At 38.7% G+C, this 18,017-nt stretch overlaps 1 protein-coding gene across 1 annotated transcript in view; it reads right to left on the bottom strand.

The window, feature by feature from the left end:
- The window catches only part of LOC135205202 (uncharacterized), a 62,761-nt gene extending 47,199 nt beyond the window's left edge, over positions 1 to 15,562 (bottom strand). Inside the window, exons 1-2 of the mRNA XM_064235564.1 lie at positions 15,164 to 15,562; positions 13,668 to 13,856 (exon numbers count right to left, since the gene is read on the bottom strand). Of these exons, the coding sequence (XP_064091634.1) occupies positions 13,668 to 13,856; positions 15,164 to 15,562 (588 nt within the window). The remainder of the gene's footprint in view (positions 1 to 13,667; positions 13,857 to 15,163) is intronic.
- Between the last annotated feature and the right edge of the window lie 2,455 nt (positions 15,563 to 18,017).

The raw sequence follows: 18,017 nt of genomic DNA, 5'->3' as shown, positions 1-18,017 counted from the left end.
TCGAAAAATTATCACCACGAGATATCTTCATGTTAGTTGCTTTCAGAGGAGAACGGAAATTCTTATAACTTTTCCCGAATAAACAACACGTTTCGGTAATTTTTTTGGGGGGCTGGGGTGGGCAGGGGGTTGTTCAGAAGCAAATAAGACCATTTATTTAGCTGATATATTCTCTTTGAAGTATGAATTTGCTGGACTCTCTTAAGTAAATATTTCCTTTTTATCATTAAAACTCGAGTCATCTGAAGCAGACTTGTTTTGCAAGCATGAGAGTGTTATTTATACAAAAAGTGAAACATATTTATTCAGGTTTGTTTTGATCAAATACAAAAAAAAAATACAAAAAATAACTCTTATGGAGGCTTGTTATTGATAATGCAGTCAGACATGTTTATGTGGGTGTGTACTTTTGATAAACAAACACGTTTGACGCGACATGGATATCTCCATTTGGTATTCAAATGCATGATTGGCAACAGGGTCATTACTCTCCCATAAAATTCCGGTTCAATATGGAAAACACAAAACATCATTCAGCCACTTTGACAGATGCATTGCATTTCAATTCATGATTCAATGAAACCTATTTAAATTCCGATGTTTTATAAAGGTTTGCCTTAGGCTAAGCTGATTTATTGTTTTAACAAGAGCGCACTGACTGCATACATACACGAATGCACACACATAATATATATATATATATATATATATATATATATATATATATATATATGTGTGTGTGTGTGTGTGTGTGTGTGTGTGTGTGTGTGTGTACCAAGTGACTAAGAAAACGCTTAATTAACAGCAGTGATCAGACAATCGTTTAGACGACAATACTGACCCGTGGGAAGCTGTATCCATCGTGGGACGTTTGGCAGTGATCAGAGAAACGCGGTGTTTGCAGTCTTAAGGGTAAACCAACTGTGGTTAACTGTGAGAAATCAGGCTGTCGTCAGGCGTTATATTGATGATATTTACCTAACCTAACCTAACCTAACATATACCCATACGAAGGAAGAATATGTATATACTAAGTGACGAAACTGTCGTCACTCTAAGTGTGAATTGTTTGTGATGTCGTGTACCTCCATTCGTGCTTTAGAGAGAGAGAGAGAGGGGGGGGGGGGGGGAGGGGGGGGGGGGGAGGGGGGGGGGGGTTTGAGGTTAAGGGGACAGCAGGCAGCTCGATTGATACGAGTAGATTCATAGAGTCGTCCTCTCCCTAAACTGGGAAAAACTCTCATAGACAAAGGTCTTCTCTCCTAGCCAAAGCGAGCTTAGATTTCAGCTAGAACAAGACTCCCGAAGCAGCTTTCTCGAGTCGAAAAACGTATCACTTTAACTGATGATATTAGAGTGAAACTTACTGCTTAGTCTTCATTTGCCAACAAACTTTCTACGTGAACTCTAGTTAGCAACTTCAGTGTAATTGCGGAAGTGAATTCCAAGTAGGACTGAACGAAACCCAAGAGCCATTCATCTGTAGCTACCTTACTGTGCTCTTTCTTAGACTATGTATTTATATATTATATATATATATATATATATATATTATAATATATATATAGATTTATATATCATACCTACTTGAAGAGAGAGACATCAGTCTCTAAAATATAGTAGTACGTACTTTCTATATTTGGACGTTTTTACGGGCCCCTTTTATTAGATGGAATTCTGTTGTAACAGAAAATTTTTACCAGTCATTTATACATACATAAACGTATGTATAACTTATATTTCTACCTAAAAAAATATACATACCCGCAACGAATTATTCTGACAAGTAACCAACAATGAGAAGTGTCTCTTTTTCCAATGTCCGCCACATTGAACGCAATAATGTAAAAGGCTTCCTTTCATTGGAGGTTTATTTTTAAAGGCTTCTTCTTAACTTCCTCGTAAGGCACAATGAGCACCAGTAAACCTTTTACAGAAGGTAGAAGAATATATATAGGTTTTTTCGATGACGACGACCTTTTTATAGAAGTCGACGGTCTAGAAGGATGTGAGCTCGTTCCTGTGAGGTTCTTTGTCGAAGACTGATTTCTCGGAGAGTGGTATTGTTATATATATGTTTGTGTGTATGTTTGTGCGTAACTGAATCACGAAAATATGGAACGTGGTGAATATGTCATATAAATAAAGACAAAATCAGGTTTTTAATTGAAGTTCATATACAGAAAGAGGGTTCACACAACCTATGTGAATGCCAAGAAGACGCAGCCAAGTATAAGAGAGAGAGAGAGAGAGAGAGAGAGAGAGAGAGAGAGAGAGACACCCTTTACAGGAAGAGATCGTTGACGCTGAAAAAGTGGGAACCTCCGAAGAGCGAAAGGAAATCATTATCGCCATTTTTTCATCGCAATTGGATGCAAAAGAGCGGCCGCGCATGCCGGGGGGAAAGGGGGAGGGGTAGGGGGGGGGGGGGGGGGGGGGGGGGGAATCCAACAAAAGCTGAATCTAAGCGAAGACCTCTCTCTCTCTCTCTCTCTCTCTCTCTCTCTCGCTGGATTTTTTCCTTCTCGCTTGAAAAACGTGAAATAAAATAACAACAACAAAAAATGTGCTTTCTGCCCAGAAGTGGACTCAGCCACGGCCCATAAAACCCTTAACGCGGCCCCTGATCTCAGCCACGGTGCGGTGGTGGCGTTTGTTGTTAGTACCTATAAGCCCTGCCAGAAATACGATCATGGCTAACTTTAACCTTAAAATAAATACTACTGAGGCTAGAGGGCTGCAATTTGGTATGTTTGATGACTGGGGTGGGGGGGTGGATTGATCACCGGTAGCAATTTTGCAGCCCTCTAGCCATTCATAGTTTTTAGTTTTTTATCTGAGGGCGGACAGACAAATAGTCATCGAATTCGTTTTCTTTTACGGGAGACTAAAATAAAATGCGCGGACGAAACACGGGAATTTATTTAGATAAGGTAAAACCAGATGACAGTATTTTTAGATGGAGGAACTTTTCGGAATCAGGTAGATTGAGCTCATTCTCTTCAGTTCAAGTTGGGATCATTATTATTATGATTCCTCGCCGCTGCCACCAGACAGGTGAAGTCTGTTGTAAGTTTAATGACCTATTTTTAGAACTATTTTTACTACAAGTTTGATGAGCTATTTTTAGACCTATTTTTGATACAAGTGTGATGACCTATTTTTAGACCTATTTGTTCTACAAGACCTATTTTTCTTGCAAGTTTGATGACCTATTTTTAGACCTATTTTTCTCGCAAGTTTGATTACCTATTTTTAGACCTATTTTTACTACACGTTTGATGACCTATTTTTAGACCTATTTTTCTGCTGCTTTGATGACCTATTTTTAGACCTATTTGTTTTACAAGTGTGATGACCTATATTTCTTGCAAGTTTGATGACCTATTTTTAGACCTATATTTTCCTTGCAAGTTTGATGGCCTATTTTTAGAAGGGCACTAACTTTTTTCTAAGTTTAATAAGCTAGTTTTAGAAAGGTAGTTAGACTTTCATCACACTTCGTAACAGATAACCAAAAATAAATTAAATGTCTTTTATTTCTTCAAAGCCGATACGTTAAATGCTCTTAAGAAACATGAGAAAGTACTTTAAGGTTTTAGACAAAATATGAGTTTATTTTCCTCAGTCAGATCAACTGCCACTTAGCCCGGAGACGTAATGAATGTTGTAAGTTTCTGCATCACTTTTGAAAAAAAAATCACACTCTAATTATATGGTTTTAGGACCGTGTTGGTTGGCTAAAGTCGCTTAAGCTTAAAGGAAGAGTTAGTGATACACTGAAGGACTGGCGTGCTTTTTTTTTTTTTGTTATTTTAGGTAAAATCATCAAGACATGAATGTAAACTTTCTCTCTCTACGAGTGATGGTATGTCAAGGATTAGTGCATCAATCTTGAATGTATTTGTATGTGTGTGTGTGTGGTGTGTGTGTGTGTGTGTGTGTATGTATGCAGTTACGGTTGTACTGTGTTCTAGCGGGTACATTTTGATACAAAGTGCATCGTCTTACCCTCGGCTAAACTTTCGTAAAATTGGAAATGAAGTAAAAATCTGAGTTTTTAACTGTCATGGATGGAGTTGTGAAGTTCGCTGGGCGAGATAAAGACTTCACTTGGAAAGCTTTTATGCCGTCATCAAAGATTCCAAAAGTTGAAATCTTTATGATGTTATTATATATATATATATATATATATATATATATATATATATATATATATATATATATATATATATTATTTTCTTACTTTAAGCGTATACTATAATTCTTTTATGCGAGACAACTTTTTCAGACCCTTTAAGATTTTTCCATAGACCTTTCCTAACCCCCAACAAGAACAATAACAGCAACAACGAAGTAGTTTTAGAAGACTTACTCCCACAGTTAAAGGGTCAATAACCTTCATGACGAAACACACTTACCAACAGTTGCCAGTTTTCATATTTATGAAAAAAAACTTAAAAACTTACGAAGTAATAAAAGTTAAAGGTTATGAGTAAAGAAATTCATGAAAGATTTTTGCTTACTCGGGGAGTAAGCCTATAAACTACAGGGATTTCAGGATAGGATATTAATGATTTATTTATTACCATGAAAATGTAAAGATATGAATAATTCGCATGTTAAACAGTACATAACAATTATTTCTAATTAAATATGGCGTATTTATCTTAGTTTTCGTTGTTGGAACAACACGCTATTTGACTGTAGATTTCACACGCGTCCCGAGTAAGCTAGAGGTCGGGTAACGCCTTGTATTTTTTAAGCAAATGAATAATAAAATCTCATCAGAAGCCTTATTGGGTTTGGTGCTATGCCAATAGATGAATTATGAGACCCAAAATACATCAGAGGGATTTATTCCCCGTCTACAGAAACAGTACGAACCTATCAAAAGAGAGATGTCGATGAAAGGCTATTTCTAGAGCTCTATTCATTCGGGCAACGAATAAGGAAAGGTTAATCTTGGTTCGGCCGCTAACGCGTCTCTCTATTTACAGGAATAGGCTCGTATTCTTTCTTTAGACACGGGGTCGTTTTCTCTGATGTATTTCGGGACTGATAATTCATGTACTACCTTTGCAACAAACCCGATGAGGCTTCTTTCAAGAATGTAAATTTTAAGTTTTCTGTAAAAAGAACTATTATTCCGTCTTTGTCAGTCCGCGCTTTTTCCGTCCGCCCTCAGATCTTAGAAACTACTGAGGCTAAAGGGCTGCAAATTGGTATGTCGATCATCCACCCTCCAATCATCAAACATACCAAATTGCAACCCTCTAGCCTCAGTGGTTTTATTTTATGCAAGGTTAAAGTTAGCCATGATCCTGCATCTGGCAACGCCATAGGATAGGCCATCACCGGGCCGTGGGCAGCGGCTAGTACAGCATTATACGCTGTACGGAGAACTTGCTTGCCCAGAAGAAGCCTCGGCGCATTTTTTACTTGTTTTGTTTTTAAAAATGGCGCCTAACTTTGTCCTGATCAGAGAATATCAAAAATCGTCTCCTCGGGTCTCTGATGTGGATGAACGACCTGCGCGCCCCCGTAGACGACCTCCTCCCATTTCGACGACTTCGATGAAGGCCTCGCATGATTAATCTCGGAATGGGGGTTGGGGGTTGGGGGGGGCGAGATTTCTCCGCCCATCGCAGACAAAGGCTTTGGGAGTCTCACTAATTACAAGTCATTAGGGAACCATTTTTTTCCCCATGTACATTTTTCCTTTGTCTTTCTTCTTTTTCTTCTGCTGCTGCTTCTGCGTCTGCAGTCAGTCTCTCTCTCTGTGGGTAGTATTATCATTTTTTTTTCTAATTCATTGTTTCCTTTTGTATTTATTCTCCACATGAAGAGAACCTTGAATAAAGTCTCCAGTGGAAATCCTGTCTGTAATGTTGGTTTTTTTGTGAGGATTTCTTATCATTTTTTTTTTCTATTATTATTATTTTAATATTTTCATTTTTATTTTTATTATATATCTATATATTAATTTTATTTCTATTTTTATTACTATTTTATTGTTTATATTGTTATTTTTATTATTTTTATATTAATTTTAAATATTTTTATCTCTAGTTTTTGGGTCTTATTTTATTATTTCCATATTTATTTTTATTATTTATATTTTTATTTTATTTATGTTATTATTTAATATTATTTTATTTTATTATTATTATTTTGTTAATTTTATTTGATTATTATTTTTTTCGGGTTGTTGCTTTCCATCTTAATCAGCAATTTGAACCTTAATAAAATCGACGGTTTAGATGTTGGTTTTTGTTTTCTATAAATCTATCCATCCGCACTTTTTCTGTCCGCCCTCAGATCTTAAAAACTACTGAGAAGGAGGACTTGCAAATTGGCAGGGTGACCATACATCCTCCAATCATCAAACATACCAAATTGCAGCCCTCTATCCTCAGTAGTTTTTATTTTATTTAAGGTTAAAGTTAGCCATGGTCGTGCGTCTGGCAAGCCTGTAGGTGCCAACAACACAGGCCACTGTGTGCCTCGACAGAGAGTTTCACTAACCGTAGCTGAGGGTTTCATACATCTTTATATTCATTGTAGCGAGAGGGAACACAATATATATATATATATATATATATATATATATATATATATATATATATATATACACATACAGAGAGAGAGAGAGAGAGAGAGAGAGAGAGAGAGAGATCAGCACACATCTCATCAGTGCCAGACTCACCACCATTACAGAATCGTAAGGATTTTAATGAAGATAATCGATAAATAAAAAAAAGAAGAAAAACGATAATGAGGGTTCCTACAACGTATTCCTAATTTATGCCCCCATTCTGAATGACATCTCGAAATCCTATTGTCTCGGAGCACTCGAGTGGGACTGGAATCCTTAAGAATTCCGTCGAATCTGGAACACGTGTATCGGTGAATCATTTGTGGCTCGGGAGATTGTATAGGAATTATGGGTGGCGTCTTATCTCTACGAAACTCTTCAATCAAAATGGTTGTTGAAGGGGCATTCAGTTATGGGCTTTTTATTTATTTTTTATTTATTTAAATGTGTGAATGTTCGTACTACATGGATAGTTATGAATTTAGTTAATGATGTTTTTTTCCTGAGGAGGTCTTGCTAAATCAGACAGTCTATGTAGTAAAGGTTTGCCTCAATTTGGATTATTAATAATAATAACCAAAGAAACCTTTATTATTATTATTATTATTATTATTATTATTATTATTATTATTATTATTATTATTATTAAGTTTGTTATTGTTGATGGAAATAATAGTTTTTCAAGATTATCATACTAACGTAGATATTTATTTAGTAACATTGAAAACTACCACTTTGAGTAAAATAAACATCTACATCAGTAAAAATGCAGTAAGTAACTCCCACTAACAATAATAATAATATTGATGATAAAATCCAAGTGTAACCATGTTTGTCCGCCCCGGGTGGGAGCGGGGTAGGTAGGGGATCGGCAGGGTAGGGGAAGACATAACACATCCACCCTTCTCCTGCAAACCTGTTTGCCCACCCGGCAGCGCCGGGTTCCAGCACTGTTTGGCATGCACCATCAACCTCGTATAATAGTAATAATTAATTACTATTTTTGTTATCCAATAATCATTCTACAAGTTCATTATCAGTAGCATTAACACTATTGCTACTACTGTCAATAATTAATAATAATAATAATAATAATAATAATAATAATAATAATAATAAGAATTAGTATAAAGCAAGTTATTAATCTCAGAGCCTGCTCTTTATGTGGGACGTTGGCCCACATAAACGTCGAAAGGAGGTGTCTTTGAGAGGGTCGAATGAGGGCAGCTGGGAGCCCCATAAAACATAGATATATGTACTGGTAAGTACTCATTTTCCGAGAGAGAGAGAGAGAGAGAGAGAGAGAGAGAGAGAGAGAGAGAGGTTAGATTGAATGAACCAAAAATGGCATTCCACTAAGGTGTTAGAGATGTGTATTTCTGGTGGTAGAAGTTCACTCTCGACGTGGTTCGGAAGTCACGTAAAGCCGTTGGTCTCGTTCCTGAATAACCACTGGTTCTATGCAACGTAAAAGCACCTTACAAACAAACAAACAAACAAAATCAACCAAAAAAGGAAGTAATCTTCACACAAGGAGCGAAAAAATAGTAATTTTCCCCACGAGAGAGAGAGAGAGAGAGAGAGAGAGAGAGAGAGAGAGAGAGAGGGGGGGGGTGGAGGGGGACAAAATAGATCAAATGAAGAAATTAAAGAATATAATCCTAGGCATAGATTTTCTTTGAAGAACAAAAGAAATAACTGTAAACACAAAAACAGACATAAAACAATGGCATAATGAAACATCATGCAAAAAATAAACGAAAAAAAATAAAGGTTGATATTTTCTCGCAGTATCAGAAAATATTAATTGAAGGAAAAAATAATAAAGGTTCACAGCGAAAATTAACTTTGCGGAAGTGTCCAAGTATTCAGGTTACTGAAAATGTACATCCTTTGTATCATTAGTTTCTAAAAGGGAGTCCTTGAACTTTGACTAGGGAAGCAATTAGAGACCAGGGTATTTTCTCTTTACCAGATTGTGATTGAAGAAACAAGAGAATAAACGTTTTTTTTTACTTTATTGCATTGCTAGTCTAACCGGTGAATTATCCACCTGGTAGGCAGGTAGTTGACAGTGACAGATAATTGGGCTAGAAAAAAACATTTAACGAAAGGTAAACTTATGTATATATATATATCTATATATATATATGTTATGTATGTACTAGATATATATATATATATATATATATATATATATAGATATATATAGACATCTATATATATATATATTGTATATGGTTTGTATATATATACTATTATATATATATAATATTATATATATTATATACATATATATGTATATATATATATATATATATATGTTTTTAGGCAGTCCTCGATTTACGACGGTGGTTCCGTTCTTGAGACGCATTGAAAGCCGAAAATCGTCGTAAGTCGGAACATCATCGAAAATCGTAAAAAAACCCTATGAAAACATTACTTTTAATGCTTTGGGTATATTGACAACTGTGTAAACTGCATTTCATATATATATTGAATCTGTGGTTAAAACTGAATCCAAATTGAGCTCGAACCCGTAACTCTAATGAGAGTTAAGGGCACTACCAACTAGCCCACGCAAGCCATAAGAGAAGTTTGAACCTAAGCCCTTCTATACTTGAGGCTTTACCTGGGGTGGTTGCTGCATTCCTTGCCAGCGAGGGTCACCCAACTTCCTGACCTACCAGTGAACCAGTTGGCCGTGCTTCAAACTTGTTTTACCTTTTCTGAGTGGATGTGATTGCCCAAAGCAAAGGCGCAAGTGCAGAAGATTATTTTTTTATGGCTTATGTTGGGTAGTTGGTTGTGCTTTTCGGCTGAGTGTCTTCGGTTCAATCCCTATGTGAATTTGAAGTTTGATTTTTATTCCACATGTGATTTTGTGTAGATTATTATTATTATTATCTGTGAGGTATATACTGAAGCGCGTCTCTCCAATTATTATGATATATTACTAGCAATTTACCAGTCCGTACTGTAACGGCTCGTTTTACCGTCACCAAAATACTCTATTCAATTTTCTCTTGAAGTATCCATATACCACTGATACGAAGTCCACAATAAGGTGGAATCATACCACGAACTCAATTTTCAAAGTGCAAGGATGAATTCAAGGGAGGAGTAAACAAACACAATGAAAAACCATAAATTTAATACATAAATAACCGGACAGAAAATACACCTGAACTTCTTTGAGAACAGGAAATAAATGAACTACTATCACACTTAATAACAATTCAACACACGTATACAAAATTAAGATAGCATAACCAACACACTCAAACCAAAATAAGGGGGCCCAGAAAGGAGGAGGAAATCAAAAAGAAAGAATATCCTGACGATTACAGGCTAATACCAAACTTGTCACCAAAAAGCTTCATATTCAAAATGCTTATTATTCTTTTTGAAGAATACAGGCTCCTCCACGTCTGGAGGAGTGGTACCACAGGTGGTTAATAACTCGGGGCCCAGTCGAGCAGTCTCCACAGAATCACAGCCGTGATCAATGCAAAAAAGTATCAAACCTTACCATGGGACAGCGAGATCCCCCTGGCTTTATAACTGAACCGAGGTGATTCCCAAGGACGTCCAGATATGTTATCTGGAGAGATCTCCCAATCTGAAGATACCGGATATTTAGTAATCCTCGGGTCCTGCAGATACGGGCAAATCACCAATAGAGGCTGCAAGCACCACGAAGCAAGAGACGGCAGTACTCTTAGTGCACGAAGCAAGGTCAAAAATCATCCAAAAGTGACAAGGTCCAGAGAACGACTGCCTGTTCTCCTCCCATAAGCCAAGAAGTTAAACCCCCCCCCCCCCCCCCCCCCTTATCCACAGGGGAGGGACCACTCACACAACCTCCTTAAAGATAAACACGAATGTTAATAACAAGCAAACACTTGTTATACAAAAGAGGTGGTCAAACGACAAGTGAAACTTAAAAACTAGGTTTAACACATCGAAAAATTTAATTTAATAATAATATTTAATGAAAAATTATCCCATACTGACAGTACTAAAAGCATATTCATCTGCTACCTCGTATAAGTGACTTGCTAGTGTATTTTAACTATCATGCATGACAAATTCGTAAAGTAATTAGTCTACAGGCATAACCAGCTCCGTTTCAGGGAATCCCTTCTCTCCCCCCAACCCCCTTCGGGAAGGGGGAAGTAGGATGAAACCCCATCATAAACCATCTTATGGGTCCCCACTATAACCCTGCTAAGTTTCATGCCCATCGGACCAGCCGTACGGCCGTGATTGAATGACAGACGGACGGAGAGAGAGAGACATGATGCCCATTATAGTATAGTAAGATTGTTATTATTTTTATTATTATTATTATTAAATAAACACAAGATAGAGACACTAAGCTAACCAATCATATTTATTCTTTTTCGCTCTCTGTGGTTGAGGCAGTGACTTCAAAGTGACGAATTGCAGGTGTTTTGGAAACAGATAACAAGCGTTTGCCTAAAAAAAATTAAAAAAAAAAAAAAAAAAAAAGTTACTTTTTATTCAGAAGATGGAAATACATCTATTCAGTTAGAGCAGTCGTATAAATGCAGAGTAACTTTTTCTTGGCACTAATATTGTTTTCAGTTCTTGTATCTTCTTTTGATCTAAGATTCATTTAGTAATTTGAAACTTCGCCTCCCACACCAAAAAGGTCTCGACGGAAGATTGCTCTCTCATCCGTTCAAATCCCCTCGATCTGTCCTTCGTAGGATCAGATGCCATACTCGACATCTCCCTACTTCAAGGGAAAACCAATATATATGTTTTCCGCTGTGTGAGGAATGTTTTGCCTCACTGAGGAGTGGAGGAGATAACGTCTCTCATCCCAGATCAGTGTCTTGTTACTGGGAACTGGGTTCTTTTAGTTTTCTGTAAAGGAAAGCTGTCTATTTGGATATTTGTCTGTCTGCCCTCAGATCTTCAAAACTACTGAGGCTAGAGGGCTGCAAATTGGTATGCTGATCATCCACCCTCCAGTCACCAAGCATATCAAATTGCAACCCTCTAGCCACAGTAGTTTTGATTTTTATTAAAGGTTAAAGTTACACATCGTCGTGCGTCTACCACATCTATATGTGCCAACAGCACAGGCCACCATCGGGCCGTGGCTGGAAGTTTCATGGGCTGCTGCTAAGAGTTTCCTGAACCGTGGCTGAGCGTTTCATACGGCAATATACGCTGCACAGAAAACTCGATTGCTCCGATGAAACTTCGGCGAATTTTTCACTTGTTTTTGTTATGATGACTCAGTTTTTCTTTTTTTTTTGTGGTTGGACGCTGTACAGAAAACTTGACTGCGCATTTTTTACTCGTCTTTATTTTATTTTATTGTGGTTGGGAGAAACGTTTCAATTTTCATCATTTACTGGTCCGATCAGGATAAAGATATACGAAGCTATAGATGCATCCAATGTGGATATAACATGAAGCGCATGTACTCGGACACGTTTCATAGGTATTGTAACTTTTTTATTGGAAAGAATTTATTCTCTCTCTCTCTCTCTCTCTCTCTCTCTCTCTCTCTCTCTCTCTCTCTCTCTCTCTATATATATATATATATATATATATATATATATATATATATATATATATATATATATATATTCATATTATACCGCTGTATTACAGTAAAAGACACTATATATTTGTATGTATGTATGTATATATATATATATATATATATATATATATATATATATATATATATATATATATGTATATATATATATATATATATATATATATATATATATATATATATATATATATATATATATATATATATATATATATATCAAATATATATGTGTCTTTTAGTGTAATACAGCAGTATAATATGAAAATGAAAGGCCTTTTTATTCATATAAATACACATACACACACGTATATATATAATAGATATATATATATATATATATATATATATATATATACCATATATATACATATACATACATACATACAAAAACATACATATCCATAAACACACACAATACCAGTTCTAAACTCGATACACGTATGCCATCCAGCTACCTCTTTTAACTTAACGAACGCCCGAACTAAAAAAAAGAAAAAAGAAAAAGAAAAAAAAGGCCCATCATGTATTCACGCAGTGCCCGGCTTTGATGCCCATCCATCAGCTGATACAAACGACACAATCGGGTTGTAACGGCAGGAGTGCATATCAGAACGTTAACCATCAACTGCCCTTTGAATTTTACATTTTATACGCTGCCCTCTCTCTCTCTCTCTCTCTCTCTCTCTCTCTCTCTCTCCCAGGTCATTCTTCACCAAAGGTGTCTAATTTCTTTTTTTTTCTGACGTCGGGTTTAGGGGGGGTAAGGTTAATGGCGTAGGGCTTTTTTTTTTATTTATTTTATTATCGATGAAGCGAGAAGCTTATATTGGACTTTTGTTTTTTTCTAATTGTGGGGTTTTAAGTTGATTCGGCTCTATATCATTTTTGTATAAGAAGATATATGAGTAAAGCATCTCTCTCTCTCTCTCTCTCTCTCTCTCTCTCTCTCTCTCTACATATATATATATATATATATATATATATATATATATATATATATATATATATATATATATATATATATATATTGTTCTGAACTGCTCGGCTCGTTCACTCCTGAAAAATGTAATTTAACACTGCAAAAAAATTGGCCTTGAATGGAGGAACAAGAGATCACAACAAAGAAAAGAGAAAAAACTATGGCAGAAGGCCAATATTACTGAGGAAGGAGGAATTTACATAAAAGCTGGAATTTAGTTTTAAATGCACTATATTTACATTAATTTACATAGGTCCAGAACTAATAAGGTGGCTGATTGTCGATCCACCAGAAACAGGTGGTGGCGGGGGCAACCAGACACGGCATTCAGAATTTTGAACAAACAGGTTATTGAAAATGCAAGGCTTACTCCAAAGGGTTCCCAAGTTCTCCCACAATCAGGCACGGTGTTTGTCTGGAAATCCTGGGTTTGGTAGTCTTCTTATCTGCTGATATTTCTGTGCACTATGGACATATAAAAATACTTGGGACTTCCCCAGGGGAGGCAGGGGAGCAGAAGGGGTGAAGTGGTGTCTGTAGGGCAATGTCTGAGGAGGTTCTGAGGTCGAACTGCTGGATCCCTCCCCTTTTAAGACTTCTCCTGGTAAGCGCCGCCCAATCCCTTGCGGGTGGGGGGTAAATTCCGGACAGCCAATGGGAGCAGAGATAGCTTTCTAGAGAATGGAGGCTTTCAGTTCAAAGGGGAAACTTGCATATAGACAAGGATGAATGAATCTTGTTATAAGAAATCTTAACTTTCCTTGGTTCTGGCTTAAAATCTTGAACACCTCCCCATTCTAGAGGACATTTCAACCCTAGACGGGTTGGAATGGACAAGACAAGCCAGAAACAAGGACAAATGACAAATATAAATTACTGAGCCTTCCATACTCCCTTGAGTGGACTTATAATATAAGCAATATTCAAACTCTGCCGATGATAATATTCATGAAGTCTTACTCGACAGGCAGAGGATTAATCATTGATCATAAAATAAAGTGTGACGTGACTAAAGACTAAATACAACTTGCTATATTCCAATAAAGAATACTCTTAAAATATAACCTCACACAGAATGGCAAGGAATAGCAAATAATGATTAGATCAAACTTAACCTACAGGGTAAATTATATCATATATAATACGGCTAGCATAATTGTTTAAGGCAACACATACCATTAGTTTACCCTGATGGGGCGATATGACGCGTTCAGGTGTGTTAATAGCCCTACGATTTCGTTAAGTGACTTTGTCTCGTAACAAGAAGACACCTAACAGTATTAATTACATCATACTAAACATTAGTGCAAACTAACTAGGGAAGAATTAATGAAGTAATTCTCCATAGAGATTAAATAAGATTACACAAAAATGTAAATTTCACCAGAGACAATGGCAATTTCACAAAATATAAAGACTAGGGAATAACACAAAATCAGAAATCAAATCAAAACAATGTATAAACGAGCCAGGCTTCGAAAATATCTCTAAAGCTATATCAATGTCTGCTGGCTAAAATTTTCTCAAGTCAAATGGAATTCTAAGTGCCTAGAATAGGGCACTGTGCCAATTGTGGCACTTTTATGACAGTAGTTCATAATGAAGTACTAATTTATATAAGGCCAGAATAGCTGGCAGGTTTGGCTCTGCCTAAGCGGAGCATACAATATACAATAAATGCCTAAAGGCAGTAAAGAAGAGGAAAGGAAACTATGGAAGAAAAGATATAGACAGTACAAAAAAATAAATAGAAATTTACAAAAGGATAAGGAGGAAGTAGAAGTAGCAGAATCTGGCACTCTCCTCTGGAAGGAGAGGGTCAGGATTCTCTATAAGAGGGTGGCACTGTGCCCGGCACTAGTGCGGAGAGATTATTGGCTCTCGCAAGGTTTCGGAGAACCTCTACGCCTTTTTCCCTTCTTCCTTCGACCTCTCCGAGGTCGGTTTGACGATGTCATTAGGGGCCTTGAATGATTCAAGCCCATTGAAGATTCTGCAGGGGCATCGGCTCCTGCAGCTGCAACAACTGGGCCTTGGCACCCGTCCCCGTGCCTAATGCTGTATGGCTCGGTTTCGGAGTTTTTTGGCCAAATAGTTTTCGGCAGTCATTACTCCGCGACCGGTTAGCTGCTGACGGAGGGGGATTGGTTGAAGTAATGGTATTCGGGATGGGCTTACCCGTAGGGAGGACCGACTCTGGGGCGGTCTGTGAGGCCGCACCATTGGTGGAGTGTCCACTATGATCATGGGTGTCCTGGAGGATTCCTATTGGGATTGGCTCTTCCTTGACTGCCAGCGTGGGTAGTGGGGCCAAGCCAGTGGAGGGAGAGCGACGTGAACTTAGAGCTCCGGGAGGAAGACTCGAGTCTTGCCTTGGCATTGGCACTGAGGCCGTTCCTGGCTTACTGGAAGGACTCGAACGTTTCTCAACATCCATGAGGGACGGAGCCTGGCACTGCCTGACACCTTCAAGTGGCACTGGCTGTGCAGAGGTAGTTCTTGGAGGCCCTGATACGGTATAAAGGTAGGAGGAGACTTAAACTCTTGTCCTAGCAAGACATCATAACCTCCTGGTATGTAAGTTGCTACTGCCATTGTACATAACTTAGAACGGTGAGGTCGCGTGGCTCTCAACCGGACAGTAGGTGAGAACATCTTGACGTGGTTGAGGCTCGCTGTCGTGATGAATTGGTGCCTATCAACCTGAGTTCCGTAAGAAATTTTATCCTCTTGGATGATGGATACCTGTGCAACAGTGTCGTCGAAAGCTCAGACCTGGAGGGCAGGATAGCGACCTCTGGGAGGTGCGACAAATATGGGGCCCTGACAGGAGGGCCTAGAGTTGACGGATTCGTCACGGCCATAGCAGTGACAGAGACAGGAGCCTTTTGGGGGCATCCCGCCCAGGCAGCAGTCTGGCCAAGCACTTTGCATGAGTCACAGAAACTCTTGCTAAAATCAGGCCTGAGCCTGTTTCTTGTTAGTAGAATGATTGGGTAGTCCATTCGGAGGAGTGATGGCAGCTTGCTGAGGAGGATCCACCTTTGAGAGGCACTGCTCCGTGGTGTGATGACCTGGCTTATTGCAACGCCCACACACAGGTTTCCGTGGAGGAACATTGGGGTGCTGGGTAGGCTGAGAGGTGGCAGCAGGAGTAAGAGGGAGTGCAGGGCATATTTTCTTCTTTAAAGAACTCTGCAATGGATGGTGGGTGTCACAGTCATCTGCCCATTTACAGCACTCCAAAATAGTCTTAGGGGCCTTGTCCACCAAGTGGGTGGCAAGATCAGGGGAGCATAGGACAGGAAGTCCTTTAACTGAAAGAGTTCTAAGACCTCAACAGATGTTGCATTGGAGGCCTTCATCCATCTATGGAGTGCCGGTGTCTTCTTGGCTACCCACTCTGTCCAGGTCTAGTTAACCTCCTTGGGCATAGTTCTCCATTTCTGCCTCCACCGGTCTGGGGTTAACTCATAAGCCCCAAGATTGCCTCTCGGACAAGGGCGAGATCTTGTTGCTCATTCAGGGGAAGGGCCTCGAATGCAGTCCGCCCTTTGCCAGTGAGGTGCTTGCCAAGGAGGAGGGCCACTTCTTGAGGGGTTGGAGTGAAGTTCTTGAACACCTGCTCGACATGATAGAGCCAGGTGTCGGGTTCATTATCGCCCCAAGTCCTAAGAGGGCGCCCATGCTGTGGAGGGGAGAGTGTGAAGGAGGGGGCACAGGGGGCGTGGCACTCGGGGGTGCCAGAGTGGCACTCAGGACTGCCATAGCCAGTTGATGGGCTCTTTCTGCAGCTTCTCTTCTCTCCTGGGCTTCTCTTTCTTTTGCCTTTTCAGCTGCTTGGGATGCTCTTTCAGTTGCTTCTCTTCTCTCTTGTGCTTCCCTCTCAGCTGCTTGGAATGCTCTTTCAGCTGCTTCTCTTTTCTCATGTGCTTCTCTTTCAGCTTCTTCTCTCCTCTCTTGTGCCTCTCTTTCTTTCTCCCTTTCGACTGCTCTCTCTTTGGCTGCTTCTTTCAGCTTATCGTTCACCCAATTGATCAGTTTTGCGCCCTCCAGCCCCAGGGCTCTTCTGGCTTCTGTGAAGGCCTTAGCCTGCTGCAGTGCTGTGTTACTGGCCATCTCCTCAGCAGTAAAACACTAGTAGTCTAGCCTGAGAATAATAGGATGGAAGGCAGTTGCAAGACTGCAAATGTCGCCAGGGGTATGCGGAATACTCAACGCAGATAATTGGCAAGATGACCATAAAATCTCTGCAAATACAGTAACTACTGGTGTGTTGCGCAGCGGAAAACTCACGCCGTAAAATCTCTGTAATTTACAGTTCGGCGGAGAACTCGACGCCAATGATGGATTTGGCAATAACTTTCGTAAACGCGGAACCTCAACACACAAGTTTATAAATAAAAAAGAAAGAATCTGGTCACGAATTTCACAGAAACTCAATGTGAAAAGGTCATGAAGTAGCAATTGAATTTTGTAAACACAGAAACTCGTGCGAATATGGCTTTGTAAATAAAAAGAAAGAATCTGGTCACGAATTTCACGGACACTCAACGTGAAAACGTGGCAAATGAATTTCGTAAACGCGGAAACTCACCTGAATATGGCTTTGTAAATAAAAGAAAGAATCTGGAAGTGAATTTCACGGAAACTCAATGTGAAAAACATGGCCCATGCAGTTGATAATATAAAAGGTGTTTGGGGTCTCCCTTTTTTTTATATGTCTCGAGTACAAAGACGAGAAAGGGATAAAAATGATTTTTCCTTTTTCTACCAACGCAAATCCCTGGTCTATCTTGCCCTTTCAACCTAGCTATGCTCAGAATTCGTATTTT

The sequence above is a fragment of the Macrobrachium nipponense genome, chromosome 49, assembly GCF_015104395.2.
Source record: "Macrobrachium nipponense isolate FS-2020 chromosome 49, ASM1510439v2, whole genome shotgun sequence".
Lineage (NCBI taxonomy): Eukaryota > Metazoa > Arthropoda > Malacostraca > Decapoda > Palaemonidae > Macrobrachium > Macrobrachium nipponense.
This window is presented reverse-complemented; position numbering and strand designations above follow the sequence as displayed.